At 44.0% G+C, this 17,833-nt stretch overlaps 1 protein-coding gene across 1 annotated transcript in view; it reads left to right on the forward strand.

Annotated features, from left to right (window-relative positions):
* Positions 1-17,833, forward strand: part of znf407 (zinc finger protein 407) — a 192,614-nt gene that overhangs the window by 72,875 nt on the left and 101,906 nt on the right. The window contains exon 5 of the mRNA XM_008432014.3: positions 8,351-8,425. Coding sequence (XP_008430236.2) covers positions 8,351-8,425 — 75 coding nt within the window. The remainder of the gene's footprint in view (positions 1-8,350; positions 8,426-17,833) is intronic.

Here is a 17,833-nt window from a genome sequence, read left to right on the forward strand (position 1 = left end):
TAGCTGCTTTTGTAACCCCCCCCCCCCCCCCCACCTACCATCACCCCCAACCCCCCTTTCTTTCTTTTTCCCCAACACCTCTTTTCATCTTGACACAAAATACAGTATTATTCTTTCTTGTTCAGCATTTTCAAGTTTCTCCTCTCACTTAGGATTCAGACCCCAAATTAAAGCAGTTAATTAGAAAATATAATGAAGCTGAGGAGCATAATATGCAAACAGGGCTCTGACGCTCGGAGCTGGGGGCGTGTGTGGTGGGGGGTTGAGGGGGGGTCCGTGATGCTGAAACTGCCATCGGCTTATAACGATGATGATATCAATAATGGATTACTTCATCAATCGCTGTTCCCTCTTGAAGATGGGAATGCGCTGTCGGGAAGGGGACGGATTCCTTTTCTTCTCGCCGTCTCCCTTCCTGTAGCTTGAAAATGTGTGTTTCATCTCGCATTAGGGTGTGCTCTGCATAAGTGCAGGTGGAACCCAGCCGCCCCTCCCTCCCCTAAATGATCCTTTAATGGAACAGTGTGCACTGGAGCCGGGAAACTCTATGGGGCGCTGCCACCGTCGATGAGAACTTCGCCTCAATCAATCCGTCAAGCCCCATCACCTGCCTCAGCAGATGATCCAAAAACCCCTTCGGAGAGGCAAAGTGAGCTTTTTATGTACCTCCTCTAAGACTAGAGGACACACACACACACAGAGAGAGAGAGAGAGAGAGAGAGAGAGAGAGAGAGAGAGAGAGAAAGACACACACACGAGCGACGGCGTCACAAGTGAGAGGTGTCTGTTTCACTGAGAGCCTTGACGTTGATCAGTCGTCAGAGAGCCACTTTGCCTCCCCTTTTATTTTTATCAAGATCATCTCAGAATAGATCAAGTGCTTCGCTTTCCTCCGGCTCGCGCTCGAAAACACAATCAATTCGGATGCTTTATTCATTTATTTTCCTCCAAAATGTCCGTTAAGGTTACAGGATGTTTGCATAAGTGGATCCCTCTGGAGTCCGAGCGGTATTGATGCGCCGTCGTTTCCTGCTTCGGTCAAACAAAGCGACAACAACTCAGACTCCCCCAGCTCAGAGTTTTTCCCCCTAGAAGACAAACACTCTAAAGGGGCAGTCTTATGTATTTTCCTGGCACATAGTGTCATTTTATAGCACAATAAAGTAAGCATTACCTCTAGTTAGATATATATATCTATATCAAATATGGTATATAAAAGAAATTTGACTTTGCAATTTAACACCTTGAAATAGGCCCTGTCTCTTTAAAATCTCCTGCTCTTTCTGAAACTTCACCTTCAGAAAGTCATCACAACATGGCTCCTCTATTAACCTTTTAAACAACATTTTCACCAGCGTTGCACTGAAAAGTAGCTGCTATAATGAGCTTAGTAGATGTGCAGCTCCACCAGAGGTTTGCTAATTGCCACTGGCTAGTCTGAAGGAGCTGAGCGGGGAAGTAGCGGGGGAGGGGTGATCTGTGAGGAGGAAGTTTAGAAACTTCTAAGGCGGAGCTATGTCCAGCCAGGCATTTTGTACAGCTGACTGGTTGCCATGGGAGATTAAAGAATTTCTCAAACATACATGAAAGAATCAAAACAACGCTCCTGGTATGTTTTTGATGAAGAAGTAATATTATATATTGAGCTCAAAAAAGCCCATTTTGAGTGATACTGTCCCATTAATGTATTTTATTGGGATTGTATGTGACACATCTATATAAAGAAACAAACATGGTTTTAATATTTTACCATTAAAACTCAAAGTAGGAAGCTTATGGAGACATAAACTATGTGATCCTGGAAGAAAGCCTATAGATGACTTGAGACTTCCAGTAGGATTATGACCCTAAACCTACAGTGAAATGGCCCAGCCAATATCTAGATCCGATTCTTAGAGTGTGATATTGACAGCTGCTCTGTATTCAACGTTACTGAGCTAGATCTATTTTGCAAAGAAGAAAAATTAATTTGTCTGAATGTTCAAAGTGGGACAAAACATGATTCTTTTCATTTCTTTTGAGACTAAATGCGTTCTTGTTTATGTCTGAATACAGTGTAATTATACACAAAATGAACTGAATGACTCAGAAAATGTCTTTTACTTACTGTATATATATTTTTTGTAAATATTTGTGCATATGTGGATGCGTACAAATATATTTTCTTTCTTTGTTCCTCTTTTTTAATCTATTAATGGGTGTAATGTGCAAAATACCGACAGGACAACCGCATAACTCAAAGGGCTGAACATGAAGACAGGCCTCACTTTTTAGATTCTTATTAGAAAAAAGTTTGTTTTAAAATAGGCAATTATTCCCTTTTTATTGGAATAATTGTTGTCCTGTACTTTGGGTTGGTCTATCAAATAAAATCCCAGTGCAGCACATCAAAGATTATCAGTGCAAAGAGACAAAATTCGAAAAACTTCAACGGCCAGGAGAAGCTCCGCATGTCGAATCGCCATTCATTTCCTGTCCTCCATCTTTCCATCGGCCTCCATGTCTGCTACGTATTGGCAAATTCCTCTTCACGTCTGCGGCGGTTCCAACCCATCCATCCCGCCCGCTGAACATCTATCAAAGCGAGCCTGAAACTTCGTCTCTATCCCGTCGCCACCCCTCCCCCACAGTCTTTCGTGAGATCCTCCGTCTCGACGTGTGCCCATCTTCCGTCTCCATCAGAGAAGCAGCAGCAGCCGCCGCTCTCTTCTGTCAATAAAAGTCTTATCTTTCGACTACATGTTCCTGTCTGTTTGTGTGTCTGTCTGACATGTCGGCAGCTGTCTCGGCGCTCCGGGGTTGCTGTCAGCCAAGTGTTGGTTTCTGTTCTTCTGTCAATTCACCTGCCTGTCACCGTCTCTCAGATTAGACGTGTCAACTTACCTCCAGCTTTTCCGCCTTCTCCGGGATGACTTTATAAAAAAAAAAACCCAAATAAATAAATAAACAAGAAGGCAGCAACTTTCGTTTGCTCTGAAGAGTGAATTAGCGGTGACGTTGTGGGATGTGCTGTTTCATTTCACGGATCCCCCTCCCTTCCTTCATCCCTCCTTCTCTCTTCGGTGTTAAATATAGTATGCGACTGCATGCTTTTATAAATCTAGCATGTCTCCTACAGCAACAGAGAATTGTCAAGTTAATTGTAAAGGGGCCCGGTGCTTTTACAACTTCAAATTGTTCTGAGTTCCCAAATTTCCCCAGTTTGTTCTAAATATGGAGTTACTCCAAATTGAGTGGGGAAGAAAAAAATAAAATAAAAAATTTGATAATAGACGGATAAAAAGATGGACAGAAATGGGATGAGGAAGTGAAAGGAGGTACGGCCCAAAGGATGTAGAAACGGAGAGGCGATGTGGAGTGGAGGGAGATGGATGGGGAAGGAGGCTCAGCCGAGACGAGAGCTCGCAGAGGCAGAAGATGGAAGTGAGGGAGATGAAGGAACGGGAGATGGCAGACGAGATGGAGGTGGGAGGATGCAGAGGGGAGCTACCTGCTGCTGATGGCAGTCAGAGTCAGTGAAGGATGGAGGGCGATCCAGCTGTGACATTAAAGCAGCAGGTGGGGGCCGTCATTAGGACTGACACAGTAGGCTAGATGAGCCCGCACACACTCATTTCTTTGGGGCCCAGCGGACCACTGTGGGAGTAGGTGTGTGTGTGTGTGTGTGTGTGTGTGTGTGTGTGTGTGTGTGTGTGTGTGTGTGTGTGTGTGTGTGTGTGTGTGTGTGTGTGTGTGTGTGTGTGCATGTTCATCGAAAAGAGCTGAAACATAGTCCCATAACTTCAGAGCTCATATCCACCTGCACTTTCATCTTCCCCCAGCCGAACTGCTCCTCCTTACTGAGATTTGTCGGCAACTCGACCCGCTGACGGTAAAGCCAAACCTGCATCTGATGACTTTTTGGATCCCTTTATGGCCTGAAGACCCTGTTGGATATGTGTTTTAACTTTTAACTGGGAGGTGTTTAGATGGTAAACAATGAAAGCATCACAACTCAATTTCTTTTAATTTTCATAGAGAAAATAATGGCAACTACTAGAAGAATGTTAACCTGGTAAAAACCAGCCTTTGTACGACACTTTGCTTCGTACACAGGGTCTTGACTCTCTGCTGTTGAGAAACGATTGCTTCCTGGAGGTGTGGACTCTGTTGAGTTTAAATGTTACCCATTCATTAACGTTTGTCCTTGACATGTGTAATGCGTTAGTTCAATGTGTGACCAGAAATCGCCTCTTCCCACTCTGCTATGGGAGAAGAGCAGAGCTGAACCAGATGAATGTTGATGTTAATTTGTTATTTGGAAGCGTGTCCAACATGGACTGAACGGCTTCGTTCGCTTCCTCCGCTGCCATTGCTAAAACTCCAGGCAAACTACAATTCGAAAACGGCGCAGAAAATGGACGTCATTGTTCACAGCTTCCCCTTCTGATCACTGACTGGCCCGGTAGAAATTCTACTAGAGAGAAGTCAGTGGGAGAAAGCCCAGACTGTGGAGGAAGGCAAGGGCCAGAGTATAGAAAACGCTGCAGATTTGAGTCTTGGCATGTGCCGCTTGCCGTTACCATGGTTTCACAAAACTGTGGCCCCTAAAGTGTTAAGATATCTTGTCATTCTATTTATATGATTAAAATGACTGTAAATAAGGATGTGATGTGGTGGCGCAGGGGTTACGCACAACCCACATATGGAGGCCTTAGTCCTTGACGCAGCTGTCGCAGGTTCGATTCCCGGCCTTGGCGACTTTTGCTGCATGTCTTCCCCCTTCTCTCATTACCCACTTTCCTGTCAATTAATTATCAAATAAAGGCCACTAGAGCCAAAAAAATCTTTAAAAAAATAAAAATAAAGTATAGTAAATATGATGCCAGATAAAGTTTCAAATTGATCAGGGTTTTCCTCTTTATGTATGGAGCGCAGAGTAATGCAGCTCTGCCTGTCCCAGAAGCCAAAGATTACAATTGCATGATCCTGGCCATCACAGACAGTGTCGGCTTTCTCCCATTGAAGTTGATTTCTCCAGTAAAATATCAATCGGGCCAATCAGCAAACAGAACTTGGAGAAGTTGTGAATGTTGACTTTGATTTTCTGTTTTAGAGTAGTCTGCCTGTAGCATTAGCAATGGCAGCAAAGGAAGTGATCAAATCCATCCAGACATTGAGTTAGCATTAACATCCATCTCGTTCAGCTCAGCTCTTCTCTTTTCGCAGTGGAGGATGGTTGTTTACACGCAGGGATTTTCAGTAAGCTTCATAGCATCCATCTGGCACATTAGCAGTTAGGTAAAATTTAAAACTTGAGTCCTTGCCTCCAGGAAGAAACCATGTCTCCATAGCAGAGGTTCCAGACCCTCTGTACAAAGCAAATGGCGCAGAACAAGGGGCTGGTTTTTACCAGGCTACAATTACAGTGAAACTTCAAGAAACCAGCATAACAAATTGTAGCAAAACTTTGTGAGATACACCCTGAACGCCCTTCCTCCATCTCCCGGCATGCCATGTTGAACGCCTAATGGACATGCGCCCGATTTGTGGGTGTGGTGTTCAGGTTGCCCTAAGCCCAGTCTGGCTTGAGGCCTCTCTTCTTAGATCTTTCATTCCTTGCAGCAGACCTGTGGACGGGCCTATCCAGGAACCCCATTAGGCAAATGAAGTTGTTTGTATCAAATATTGACAAGTTATCTCTTCATCGTCAGGCGGCGGGTGGGAAGAGAAAGAGAAAGATGGTAACTGTGGGTAATTGAGCCGTGTCTCCCCTGCTTATCGGTAAAGCTCCGGCACGTCACGGACCTAACGAGCTGTGGAGCGCCGATTAGTCTGAGGGGAAAGTCGAACGTGGAACGCCAGAGCCTCCGTCTTCCTTTCTGCCTTTTCATTTTTTCTTTTCTTTTCTTTTTTTTCTTTTCATATCCGCAATGGATATTATGAGCATCCCTGGAGGGCAGAGGCACAGCCTTATTAGTTCAATTCATGAGGGGGAAGAGAATTGATATGGATGAATGGCATGTTAAAGTATCCCTTTGTTACAATAACCATCAAGGCTGATGGTTGGGGCTGATGATGCAGCCCAAGGCAGCGGGACGACAAGCTGAGGCCTTGACCTGGATGGCGGAGGATGCACACACACCGTGGGCAGGGGGCTGATTACACACTGCCTTAAACAAATGGATTTGGCCCCATAACATTTAGATACGGGATCCTTCTCTGTGTTAGTGCGTGCATGAGAGATTGGGTACTTGTAGATGTCTTTTCGCGAGGAAGGAGAACCATTTTTCTGCCCTTGTGTGTTTGTGTGTCTGCAGCCCACATTTTGTGTGTGTGTGTAAGATAATCACATGGTGAAGAACTAATTGTGAACGTGTAATCGCCCTTTGTGCGCGTTCTCCACTTCCAGTTATGCACGGTTGCCTAGCGCCGTGCACGTTCATGAATATGAACGCACGTCGCCGTTTCCGTACGTGCCAGGTGCTTCCACAGGGCATTAGCCATGTCGCGCTGGTGCCACTCCGAGAATAATCCTGTTTAAAAAAAAAAAAAAAAAAAGAAGCCGAGATGAAAATCTCACAACACGCCAGTTTGATTTGTACCCCTCGCTATCAAAGAATGCTAATTAAAATCATATTTTGCATATGTCTTGTCTTTCATGCGCATATGCAAATTGCCCCCGTTGCCTTTCAGCACTCTGTAATTAGGTTTATGAAGGACAGCTGTAATACATAATTAACAGGAATGTTTGCAAGCTCTTTTTTCCCTTCATGTCTAAACACTACGACTTAAACAGGCACGAGCGAAGTGTTCCAGAGACTCCGATTTTTCCCTCAAACATGATATTGATTAACTATTTTTCGCCCCCACCACCTCCTCCCAGAAATATCTTAATTTTGCTTGCATATTTATTTATAGACGATGGCATCGGTCAAAAGCGAAGCCCGGCATTTTGATCTTGCCGGTCTCCCTTACTGGAACACAGTGAAATTTACTAGCTAGCTCCCGGGTTTAACTCTGAGGCATCACTCTGGATGGGTGGACGGATTGAGTTGGAGAGGATTGCGAAGATCTAGAGTGACGATAATGAGGCAAAACAGTGGAACATGTTTGAATATTTATATGATGGTGTTAGTTAGAGTCGGCCTCGGGGGCCTCCGTGACGGACGGGACTCCAGGGCCATGGAGGACACTGCAGTGTGTGTTGGAAGGGGGGAAAGAGAAGCGAAAACTGACATACCGACATAAATGGTGAAATAATTATGCTTTTGCTTCACAAAACACGACTACCGAGCGAGAAGGAAAGCTTCAAAAGCTAAGAAATAGAACGACGGTCGACTTGGAAGAAGGAGAGGGGGAGAAGAAAAATAATAAAAACATCCAGAAAAGAAGGAAAGGGAGGCACTGAGTTTGTGCAGCGACAGTGCCAGCCGCGCAGCTGCCGGTTCGACTCCCTCGCCCGCTTTCATGTTTGGTCGTTGCGCCGTCCCCGGCTCTCAGATGTGGTCATTGTCTTTCCGTGGCACAATAATGGGAAGTGATGGGTGCTAAATGAAAAGGGCCAGGGGATGAAAACACTGGCGAAGCAGCTTGGATGTCAGAGTAGTTATTCCTGTCATCCGTTCATTATGTTTTCATAAGCTGTTTCGGAGACACGCTAAACTCGGGGCCCTCGACAAAGTCGGGACGTTGTGGTGACTGTCTAGCAACGGCACTCTGCTGGGTTTTGATTATGTGCGTGCGATTGCGTGTTCTGTTGATACATGTGCATTTAAATTCTTGCACATGTGTGAGAGCGAGTGTATTGGTGGAGGTGGAACACTCGTGTTTCGGGGCGAGACCCACACAAAACACCACCAAAAAGGTGCCGAATAAGTCAACAGACTCAAACTTTGTGCTTCTGATTGTGCTAAAATTCATTAGCAGCAGGTCGGTTTGGGTTGCATACATTACCTTAAAGAGTTCATTAATATTGTTTTCTCTTTTATTAAAGCATGGCTAATCAGAGAGATCATGGACAGTAAATGTCCTACCTTCTTCAAGTTGGATACTGACTGCAATAACCGCTCTAGTAATCCCACCCTACAGTAAATATTTGTTAAAATGTTTTTTCTTGTTAAAAAAATTAAAGAATCTAAGCAACGAATGTGTTTTAATTCACTTCTTGCGTATTTTGAAAGCGATCGCTTTCGTCTAAATTGCAGTATGCATATTTGACCTTGGCAAATAGAGCGCTTTTGTTTTACTCTTTTATCACAAAGCTCTGGCTTTGATCCTGCAGTAAAATTTGATTGTATTCTGCTGTTAACTCTGGTGCTGAATTTGTGCTTTTGTTTTCAGCTTTTTTTTGTTGTTTTTTTTTCTGTAGATGGGCCTTTGTGATGAAGAAACACCTCAATACCCACCTGCTGGGAAAACACGGAGTCGGGCAGCGTAAAGAAAGGTAAATCAAACGCACGCGGCTGCATTTTTTTATAAGTCACTGTCTGCATTCAGAATTACGCTTTACTTAGAACGAACGTGTTTTAAGGAAACGGAGAGAGCCTCGATGTGTTTCTCGGCTTGATCCCGTAGAACTGCTCTGCTTTTCTGTTGTTTCTTTACACGCTATCCTAAAATAGTGACCTCAAGATATTGGAGGATGACTGCAGCAAACTCTGCCGGAGCCTCTGCAAGCTCTCAAACTCAAATTCCCTGCTAGTTAAATTTCCAGCTAAATATAACATGAAATCCTCTCACTCCCTAATGAGTTAAATGGCTGTCTGCTGTCTGTCTCCGTCTTTTGCTTACATCTTTTTTTTCCCCCCCTTTCTGTCAAACTTTATCTCCCTCTCTCCCTCATCTTTCTCCCTTGAATTAAGGATGAATGATGTTGCTTTTCCCCATTTCTGTCTATGGATGTGAGTGTGGGGTTTGCTGCGCATGTGGAATGCCTCACTCGCTCGGCCCTGTCTATCAGAGACAGAGTCCTGCTGTCAGAATGTGTGTGTGTGTGTGTATGCGCTGAGCAGATGAAGTTGTGAAGCATCCTTCCCTCCACCCCCCGAAACACTGACAAGCCCAAATGAGACGTTAAACACCTCTCAATCTGTCAAGCGAGCTGCTAAAATAGAAACAGACGTGTTTTTTTTGTTGCTTTTTTTTTCATTTCTCCGTAACCAAAATTGATACTTTTGACAACATGCTGTATTAGACATGACAAGTGGCTTCAGATATAGCAGCGAGCGGTCCGACCAGACGCCTTTCAATCTTTCAGACGTTATCAGCTAAAATCCTACTGTCAGCTGCTGCTCTGGATTACGTGGCAACACATCCGGGGTCTCCTTAGCTGCTGCAGGTCTGTTTCATCCACAGTTTGGATGCTGTAACCCCCGTTTCTCTACAGGTTGCAGGACATTTTTTCCGTTTTTCCACTTCCAAAACATACATTTACCCTTTGTGACTTCCCAAATGCAGTGACGTTTTGCTTTTCAAATCCCTCTTTCCTTATGTCAGAACAGTTAAAACCCATCTAATATGAAGAAGCGGGCTTCTATGAATAATTACCACCTGCAACCAACTCTGATAATATTGAAGATTTTGTAATTTAGCAAAAAAAAGACTAGTTGTTGTGGTTGCAAAATTCTACACACAATAACTTCTGCACCAACCTTGTAGCATCTAAACAAGCGGTCTTTAACAGAATAAAACCTGTGGGAACATTAGCTTTTACACCTCAAAGAGGACAATGTAATCCTAACTACACCTTTAAAAACTATGTATTGTTTTTTTTCTCGCAAGAGTTATCTGTTTTGCCAAGTTGCACGCAGAGAACTTCTTTGCTAGCTTCCTAGTCACAGCTAGCTAGCTAGCAAGCTTTTTTGCATTTATCCTGGGTAAGTGCAAATTTATCACCACTTTAGGTGGACAAGTTCATACATTTTTGTGGAGATACATGACTGTTCCTTTGACAGTGGTCTTAAAGAGGTCTTAACAAGACTTAAATTTGAGTTGATGAAACCTGCAGAAACCCTGCAGCTCCTCAATTGGCTGGTTTTCAAACACCAGTCAATAGTACGTATGTCAAGTAACTTCCTAAGTCACATTTTCTTTTGAATGTTTTATAGACGTTCTATGAAAAAATACACAAGTAGGCAGTTTCTGCAGCTAATTTAGAGTCTGCAAATACTTTGTCACCTCCACCAAACTGAATGTAATTCAATATTGATATGGGTTGTGTAGTTTTCCTACATTATCTGCACTGGACTGGAATTAGCTTTCATTATTTCCTGCCTGAATAAGTGTGAGAGGAAGAAAATTAAGTAGAAAAAAAGCTTCATGCAGACATTTCCATAAGTAAGTGAAAATCAATATAAACAACAAAAAGAGCAAAAATGGAGCCAAACTTAAGCTGGAAATCAAAGTTCCTGGACAAAAGACTATCAAGTCAAACCTTCAAGATGATGTAAAGTTTCAAAGAAGTTTGGGAAACTAAACTGAGTCTGCCCTGATTGATCTGCCCCACAGGCCCGATGAGAAACCACAACAGGTTTATCTTCCCTGTACAAGGAAGTTACAAAATCAAAGTCAAAAATAACTATTCAAAGTTAGACTTTAAATAGTAAGAAAAGAACAAGTAGTGATATCTTCACTGACCTTAATCAACCAAAACAATGTCAGATTTTACTGAGATAAATTTACACTGATGTCACTAGAGACTCAGCTGTTGCATGTTGGGGAAAATTTGCCCAAAAAGCAGATTTAATATACAAGGTCAAGGTTCACAGAGCAGCTTGGAGACTCCCAGCGGTTTGATTTAATCAGTGTTTTTGAAAAAAAAAAAAGGGAATAGAATTAAAAAACATACCTACATGTGAAAACATTAGCCACCCTGGCCTGCAGATTCTTTCTGAAAATGACCACAACCTCCTCCTCTCTTCAATTGCACACACAGACACACACATGCTGACACACACCCACACATGCAGACACACACACACCCACACTCCTGCGTCTCTCTTTGAGAGAGGACAGCCACAAGGTTTGTTCTATTTAAACCTGTAAAACACGGTGTCATCATTTTTCTGACAGTCCTGCAGACAGAATTTATCTCATCATTAATTAACCATCATATTTCCAACGCAGTGCAGCTTAATTAGCGCAAGGTCATTGGGGAGGGCTTATTAAGTGGAACAAATTTGGGCAAATGTGCAAGAGGAGGCAGAGGACGACAGGATTGGAAGAGTGAGACGGGGAGAGAGACGGAGATGGAGGGATGGAAAGACAAGAGAGACTGGAGACGAAACGAAGAAGAGAAGGAAACTGAGAAAGAGAGGAAGTGTGTGTGTGTGCGTGTGCGTGTGTGTGTGCGCGCGCATGTAGGTGTACGAGACAGAGCCGGTTCAGTGATTGATAACCGCACCGGTTTTGAAAGCCCAGACCTGGAGACTAGGACGCTTGCTGAGGGAGAAGGAGAGACGGCGAGAGGGAGCGGATGGGGAATTGTGCATGCGCCTACATGTGTGTATGTGTGATGTGTGTGTTAGTGTGTAAGGAACGGGTGGAGAGGGTGTGTGTGGGGGGGTTGGGGGGTATCCGAACAGGCAACTGGGGACCAGTTTGCTGAGGGGTGGGGAGTTGAGAGGCAATGGGGGTTGCTGGGGGAAGCCAATTGCAAACATATGCTGGCTGGCAGGCGGTGGAGAGATGGATTGCAGTGGGACAGTGTCAGAGAGGCAGTTTCATCACCATCGCTGCAGCCCTGTTCACCAGGTATTTTTAGAACACTTGGGAGATCTGTTAGTCAAAAGTAGAGAGGAGGAGGAAGAGGAGAGGAAGGCCTGACTAGCTGTTGGCTATGCTAGACTCCACTTAGCCAAATCTGCCTGGGACCAAAAACACAGAGCGATTTCAGACAGATATCTAAGAAGTTTGACGGATGTTGATTTAAAAAAACAACAAAGAAAAAAAAGTCAACTCCTCATGATTTGTATTGTTAGCTTACTATATGATAGAGCTGTGTGACATGGATCAGAACTAAAATCTCTGATGTTTTATATATGGAACCAATTCCTGCACAAGGCCCCGGACAAACTGTCCCACAGTGATGCACGGTGGAGGCAGCATTATGACTGGTGCTGAACACAGGCAACCTTTTAAGATTGAGGCTGAAAAACATGAAGAAAAAGTTGTAAAACAGAATCAAATAATACTTTATTTCTCCCAAAGGAAAATCTTCAAAGAGCTGTTGCAGATGGCGATACTGTATGGCAATGGAGATGAGATTTCAAAGCAAAATGTCTTGGATGACCCCGTCCGTCGTTGACAAGCGCCGCTGGCCCACCTCCTTTGCTTTTGCTTTAAATCTTTTTCCTGGCTGCGTGGCTGGAAAGAGAGAGACGGAGCTGAATCCTGCTCTGCTTCGCCGCTTCCTACTTGTCACCGTAGATCTTTTGGGATTAACAAAGTACTTTTTGAATCGAATAAGTTTTAATGTTTGATGAGGAAAAAAAAAAATCATCAGACAAAAACCCGCAGTGTTCCAGTAAGCCTTAACCCGTATTCTCTCAAGCAACTTCCCCTCCCTCTCGGAGTCCATCCATCAACGGGAAGCCGCTGAAAAACTACCTGTAGGAAATTAGGACACGGTGTCTCCATACAATCACTTTGCACTAATGAAGAGCGGACACTGCTGGGTGGCGCTGGTCAGATCTGTTTAAATAAAAAGCTAATATTAGTCCCTTACATTGTTCTACCCCCCAGAGGAGGAGGAGGGGGGGACGGAGAGGGAGGAAGACGAATCGAAAAGGAGGAAGGGTGAGACGCCAAACTCCCACTACCTGACAGGTTCTGGGAAAGAGAGAGGGGGAGAGAGAGGTAGGGCTGAACTGTTAGGAAGTGACACAACTGGGTCTTTGTCTCAGTCACACCAGCACTCCTAACTGCAGGCACTGAGCGCAGATGAGGGCTTTTTTGTCCTTTTATCTCCGTGTGTGTATGGGTGTGTGAGTGTAGGGGTGTGCGTGTGTGTGTGTGTGCTGTCACAGAGTCACGAGGAACACACGTCCGCGCAGGTTTACGAGAACCGGCCCTGTTTGACGTCGCTGGAGCGAGCAGTTCGAGCCACGCCGACTTCTTCCACGGATCCGATCTGACGTTTCCAGTTCACGTGCGCGAAGCGTCTGAGGCTGTGCGGTGCAGCTTTCGACGCTTCCCGTTTTGATTGAGCGCTGCGCGTCAAACACGCCGAGTCGTTTTCATTCACACGAGAACAATAGGGTTGTCCTGATTATAAAAGGAGGGGTGGGATGCGGAGAGGTTACGGCAATCAGCTGAAATGTGTCGCGTTAACCAGCGCGGCGAAGAATGAAGGCCCCCTCAGGAGGAAGTCGGGTTTTAATGAAGGAGAAATTCAATCGAGTCGTAACTGGAATTCTCAGCTTAGATCTGGTGACATTTTGCTTGACTACATCATTTTTCTCTTTCAAGTATGTTTGTTTTAAGGGGCCGTTTTATGTAAAATCAACTTTTTGAGCATTACGCTATGTTATAATGTTATTCCATCATCAAAAACATACCTGGAGTGTCGCCTTGATTCTTTCATGCATGTTTGAGAAATCCTTTAATCTCCCTTGGCAACCACTCAACCGTGCAAAACACCTGGGTGGACCTAGCTCCGCCTACAAGGACAAAGCTCCTCCTCTGATTTGCTGCTTCCAAGCTTCTGCTTCAGAGACCATCCCTCCCACACGATTTCCCTACTTGGCTCCTTCAGACTACCCAGCTGTAATTAGCAAACAGAAATGCTGAGCTCATATCTCAGCAGATATGCAGAGCTCATGACATGAGCTACTTCTAATAAAAACATTGTTAAAGGTTCGATAGAGGAGCCATGTTGTGATGACTTCCTGAAGGCAGAGTTTCAGAAAGAGCAGGAGTTATTTTTAGAGACAGACGCCCAATTTCGACTAAATCAAATTTCCATTGAGTCATATTTGAAATATCCAGCATTTTTATAACAACTGAAGGTGTCAGAGTTACTTGATTGATACTGTGTGGCTGGAAAACCTATAATATGGCCCCTTTATTTTTACAGTAGAGGTGCATATCTTTGAATTATGTTTGATTTTACTCATTCAAATTTATTAAGCATATGTAGATTCTTGATGTATTTCATGTTTACTACTGTTAATTTTAACGACTACAGCTTACAGTTGTTGAAGATCAAGATTATAGTTTGGTTATTTTTTGGAAATTAGAATATTACTTTAAAAATGACAGCAGTTATCTTTTGGTTTTTCAATTTCACCCCTGAAATAAATATTACTGTTTGAGGATGTTCTAATTTACACACATGGGGCAGTGTTTTTTGCTGTGTAGCACAACTATTAATTTACCTTTTTAGCACATCTTCCCATCTTTATGAACCTGATATCCACTTTCATATTTGCATGGGGTCTGCAGACACCTCAACAAACACTCCACCATAAAGGCCAGAGGTTGAGAGCCTGACTGACAGCAGCAACCTTGACTCAACTGTTTGTAATTAGTCCTTTAACAACAGGGCGCCGAAACTCAACTGACCCGTCCCGCATACCTGTTTTCATAGGTAATTGTTAAAAACGCCTGCCATTTTCACGCTTGTAATAATAAGCATCCCCGACTAATACACTCGTCGCTCTTGGAAGCGGCGTGCCGACGGGCCAGAAGGAAAGACGTATTTGTTTAAAGTAGATGACGGAGCACAGGGCACAGCTGGAGAGAAAGTTTTTACTGCCATGAGGGGCACGCTTCCTTTTTTTTTTTTTTTAAAGCTACAGCATTAGTGCTTGTCTGAGGTACGTAAGCTGGTGCTAGAAACTCGTGGAGGAAAAACAGGAATTCAAGGGGGAAAAGGCATGAATCCACATCCGGAAATAACTTCCAGGATGCACGAAAGCAGCGCAGGTGTGGTGACTCACCAAACGGAGACGAGACTGCAGCGGAGAGTCGCGCAAACAAGGACTGGTTTTCCATTTAAACTCGCTGCACTGCAGCTGTAGGTGAAGGTTATGTAATTCATAACTGGCTTCTTAAAGTCTGTCTTCAACTGAGGAGGCCTGGCTTACAAGTGCAAAAGTCGACTATGGCTTTATAATATTACTCGCTAAAATGTAGATAACCTTTAATTTGAGTACGTTTAGTCATTAAGGAAAAATCCTCCCCTTTAGATACATAGAAAATGCAACCTCTGTAAATCTCTGTAAACCTCGTTTAACAGGCGGTGAGCGTAACATTTTTGTGTCCACAAGACCGAACCGACACGAACCCGCGGTCGGTCGTGTTGCCGAGCCAGGGGCAGATCTCGATCTCGCCTGAGCGGGCATCTGGCTCCGCGGCGCGGGGCTCTGGGCTCGCGGCCGCGTCCCAGCATGCAGTGCAGCGTGGCCATATTGCCCCGGCACGCAGGGCCGAGACCGCCCGTGCTGGACGAGGGGAGCAGGGGCGGAAGAACCATGCGTGGAGCCAGCATGGTGGCAATATGGAGCCCACGGAGCAGGTAGGGGTCATGTCACACACAAACACCGATAGCAGTGTGGGCGACATGCATGTGTGTATGTGTGTATGAGGGAAGTAAAAGTGTTAGTAGCGTGATGGGGAGATAAAGAGTAGATAAAGACAACTCCTAATTCATTATAATAAATCCTTTCCCTTAATTATTAATAATGAAACTGCGCTTTAATCTTCGTCTTTCTTCCTTCTCTTATCTGCTCGTGTCAGCACTTTGCCTCTCTGGCTTGGCGTTGGGTGGTAAAGGCCTCGTTTTCAGCCACCCAAGGGCAGCAGTCAGTAGCATCCTGTGTGGCTGCTGCGAGAAGAGGGAATTTAACCGCATGATAAGGCAGGGAGGGTGTCTGGATTTCTTTAGCCCTTTTAAGTGATTTTTCCCCCCCAGGTTTTTACAGCATACAAATTTTGTAATATAAATAAATCTAATTCAGAAATTATATAAATACTGATACGTGCATTTTACTACTGGTCAATAGATCAATAATAATATGTCTTGTGATAGACACATGATCAGTATCAACAGATAATAGTCTGAATTTTCAACGAACTGTGATTCAGAACTGCACAGCATTCTGGGAGATGTAGGCAGACTAAAGGCTTTAGCTGCTCATCACTGCCAGCTAAGCAAGGTTAATGGCATCAACTCATTCACTCTTTGGTTACCTAGCAACAGTTTCATGTTTGGCCACCATGCCACATGCTTGAAAATGTAAAGAAAGACGTGGAGTGAAAGAGAAAATGAGTTCAGTAGCTGGAGAGGAAACCTTGGATAAAACGGGAAAAGGTCACGTCACCAGTTTGGCAGCCTTTCAAATATTTAAAACTTAAAAAATAACCAGTACTTATCAGTGTCGACTAGTAATATGGAATCCCTTGTATCGTGATTCGTTTTTCAGTTTTATCGTTCGGCCCTAGCACATCTAGAATCTAACTGATGTGGAATATCATAGAAAGTTTATTTCAACTCTTTAATTCAAAAAGTTTATTATTATGCTGTGTGGTATTATTACTGGGGGTGTGCCGATAAAACCTTTTCACTTCCGATAAGATACTGATATCCCAGCTTTGAGCATTGGCCGATACCAATATTGTCCTGATCCGATATTAGCATGAATCATACATACTTTTATTTCTTTTTTTCTGGAGTGGAATGTTAGAAAAGGCTTGATCAAGTGATATTACTCAAACAAAGAAGAGCAGTCAACAATAATAGGTATAAGAACAACTGGACCATTTATTATTTACCAATGGGTCTGCGTGTGGGATACCAGAGTTTCTGGATAGAGATGAAGGGGCGGAGTTCTTGTACCAGAGATTTAGATGCAGGCAAAGATAATCCGATACTTGTTTTTTTGCTGTTATCCCAATCCGATATTGGTGATTAATTTTTATTTATTACATTTTTTTTTTTATCAGTTTAGTCGATCATAGTTTTCAGTCAATGAAAACCCCAAATGCAGCTTCTCAGAAAGTTTGCTCGACACACTAGAACTGTCCTGCCCCAGTTTTTTTCCTTTCGCTCAACTTTCCGTGAGCATGTTTGGAGACAGCACTGCGAGAACGGTCATCAGCAGTCAGGACTTTGCATTTTTAACATCCTCTAAATGAACAGAAACTCTGAAAATCTATCAGCTTGTGTGTAATGATGAATGAGTATTTGTTTTTGAATTAGGTTACTGAAATGGAATCCTCCGTCATTATTCTCCCCGCAGTATCAACAAAGCTCCATTTCGCAGGGGGCGGGGGCGGGCGCGGCGCGGCGTGGCGCGGCGTGGCGTGGCGTGGCGCGGCGCGTGCCATCCCCGCTCGGTCCTGGCAGGCCCTCAGACCTCTAGCTCACCTTTTTGTTTCACTGGCTGCTTCATTTGAACGGGAGCCAGCGGACGCCGCGCCTCCCTGTTTACCCCGCTCAATATTTCATGGCGAGTGAACACTTGCAAAATGAGGGATCGCGCTAATATTGCTGTTAAAATTAAGCGATAATTAAAATTTGTTAGTTTAAAAGCCACCGCAGTCTATAAAAGTTTGATTACTGGAAAATTAGGTGCATTAAGTTTTTATAGGTTGGCCCCGTGCGAACGCCTGGGAGCCATTTTTATGTACTTGTCACGGGCATATGGCGTCGAATTGGAAGCGCGCGTGTGTGTGTTTGTGGGCAGGAAACGGGACACGTTTTAGAGCTAAAAATCTTCATTTTAGTTTTATTAGCCAGAATGCCGCAGCAGGGCTTCGCGAGGAAAAATGCCAATTATAAATCTGAGCTTGTGTCTCAGAGTCCGGGTCAGAGGTCGTGTTTCTGGGCATCTCGATCAGCCTGTGATAT

Source organism: Poecilia reticulata, chromosome 16 (assembly GCF_904066995.2).
Source record: "Poecilia reticulata chromosome 16, P_reticulata-male-v2, whole genome shotgun sequence".
NCBI lineage: Eukaryota > Metazoa > Chordata > Actinopteri > Cyprinodontiformes > Poeciliidae > Poecilia > Poecilia reticulata.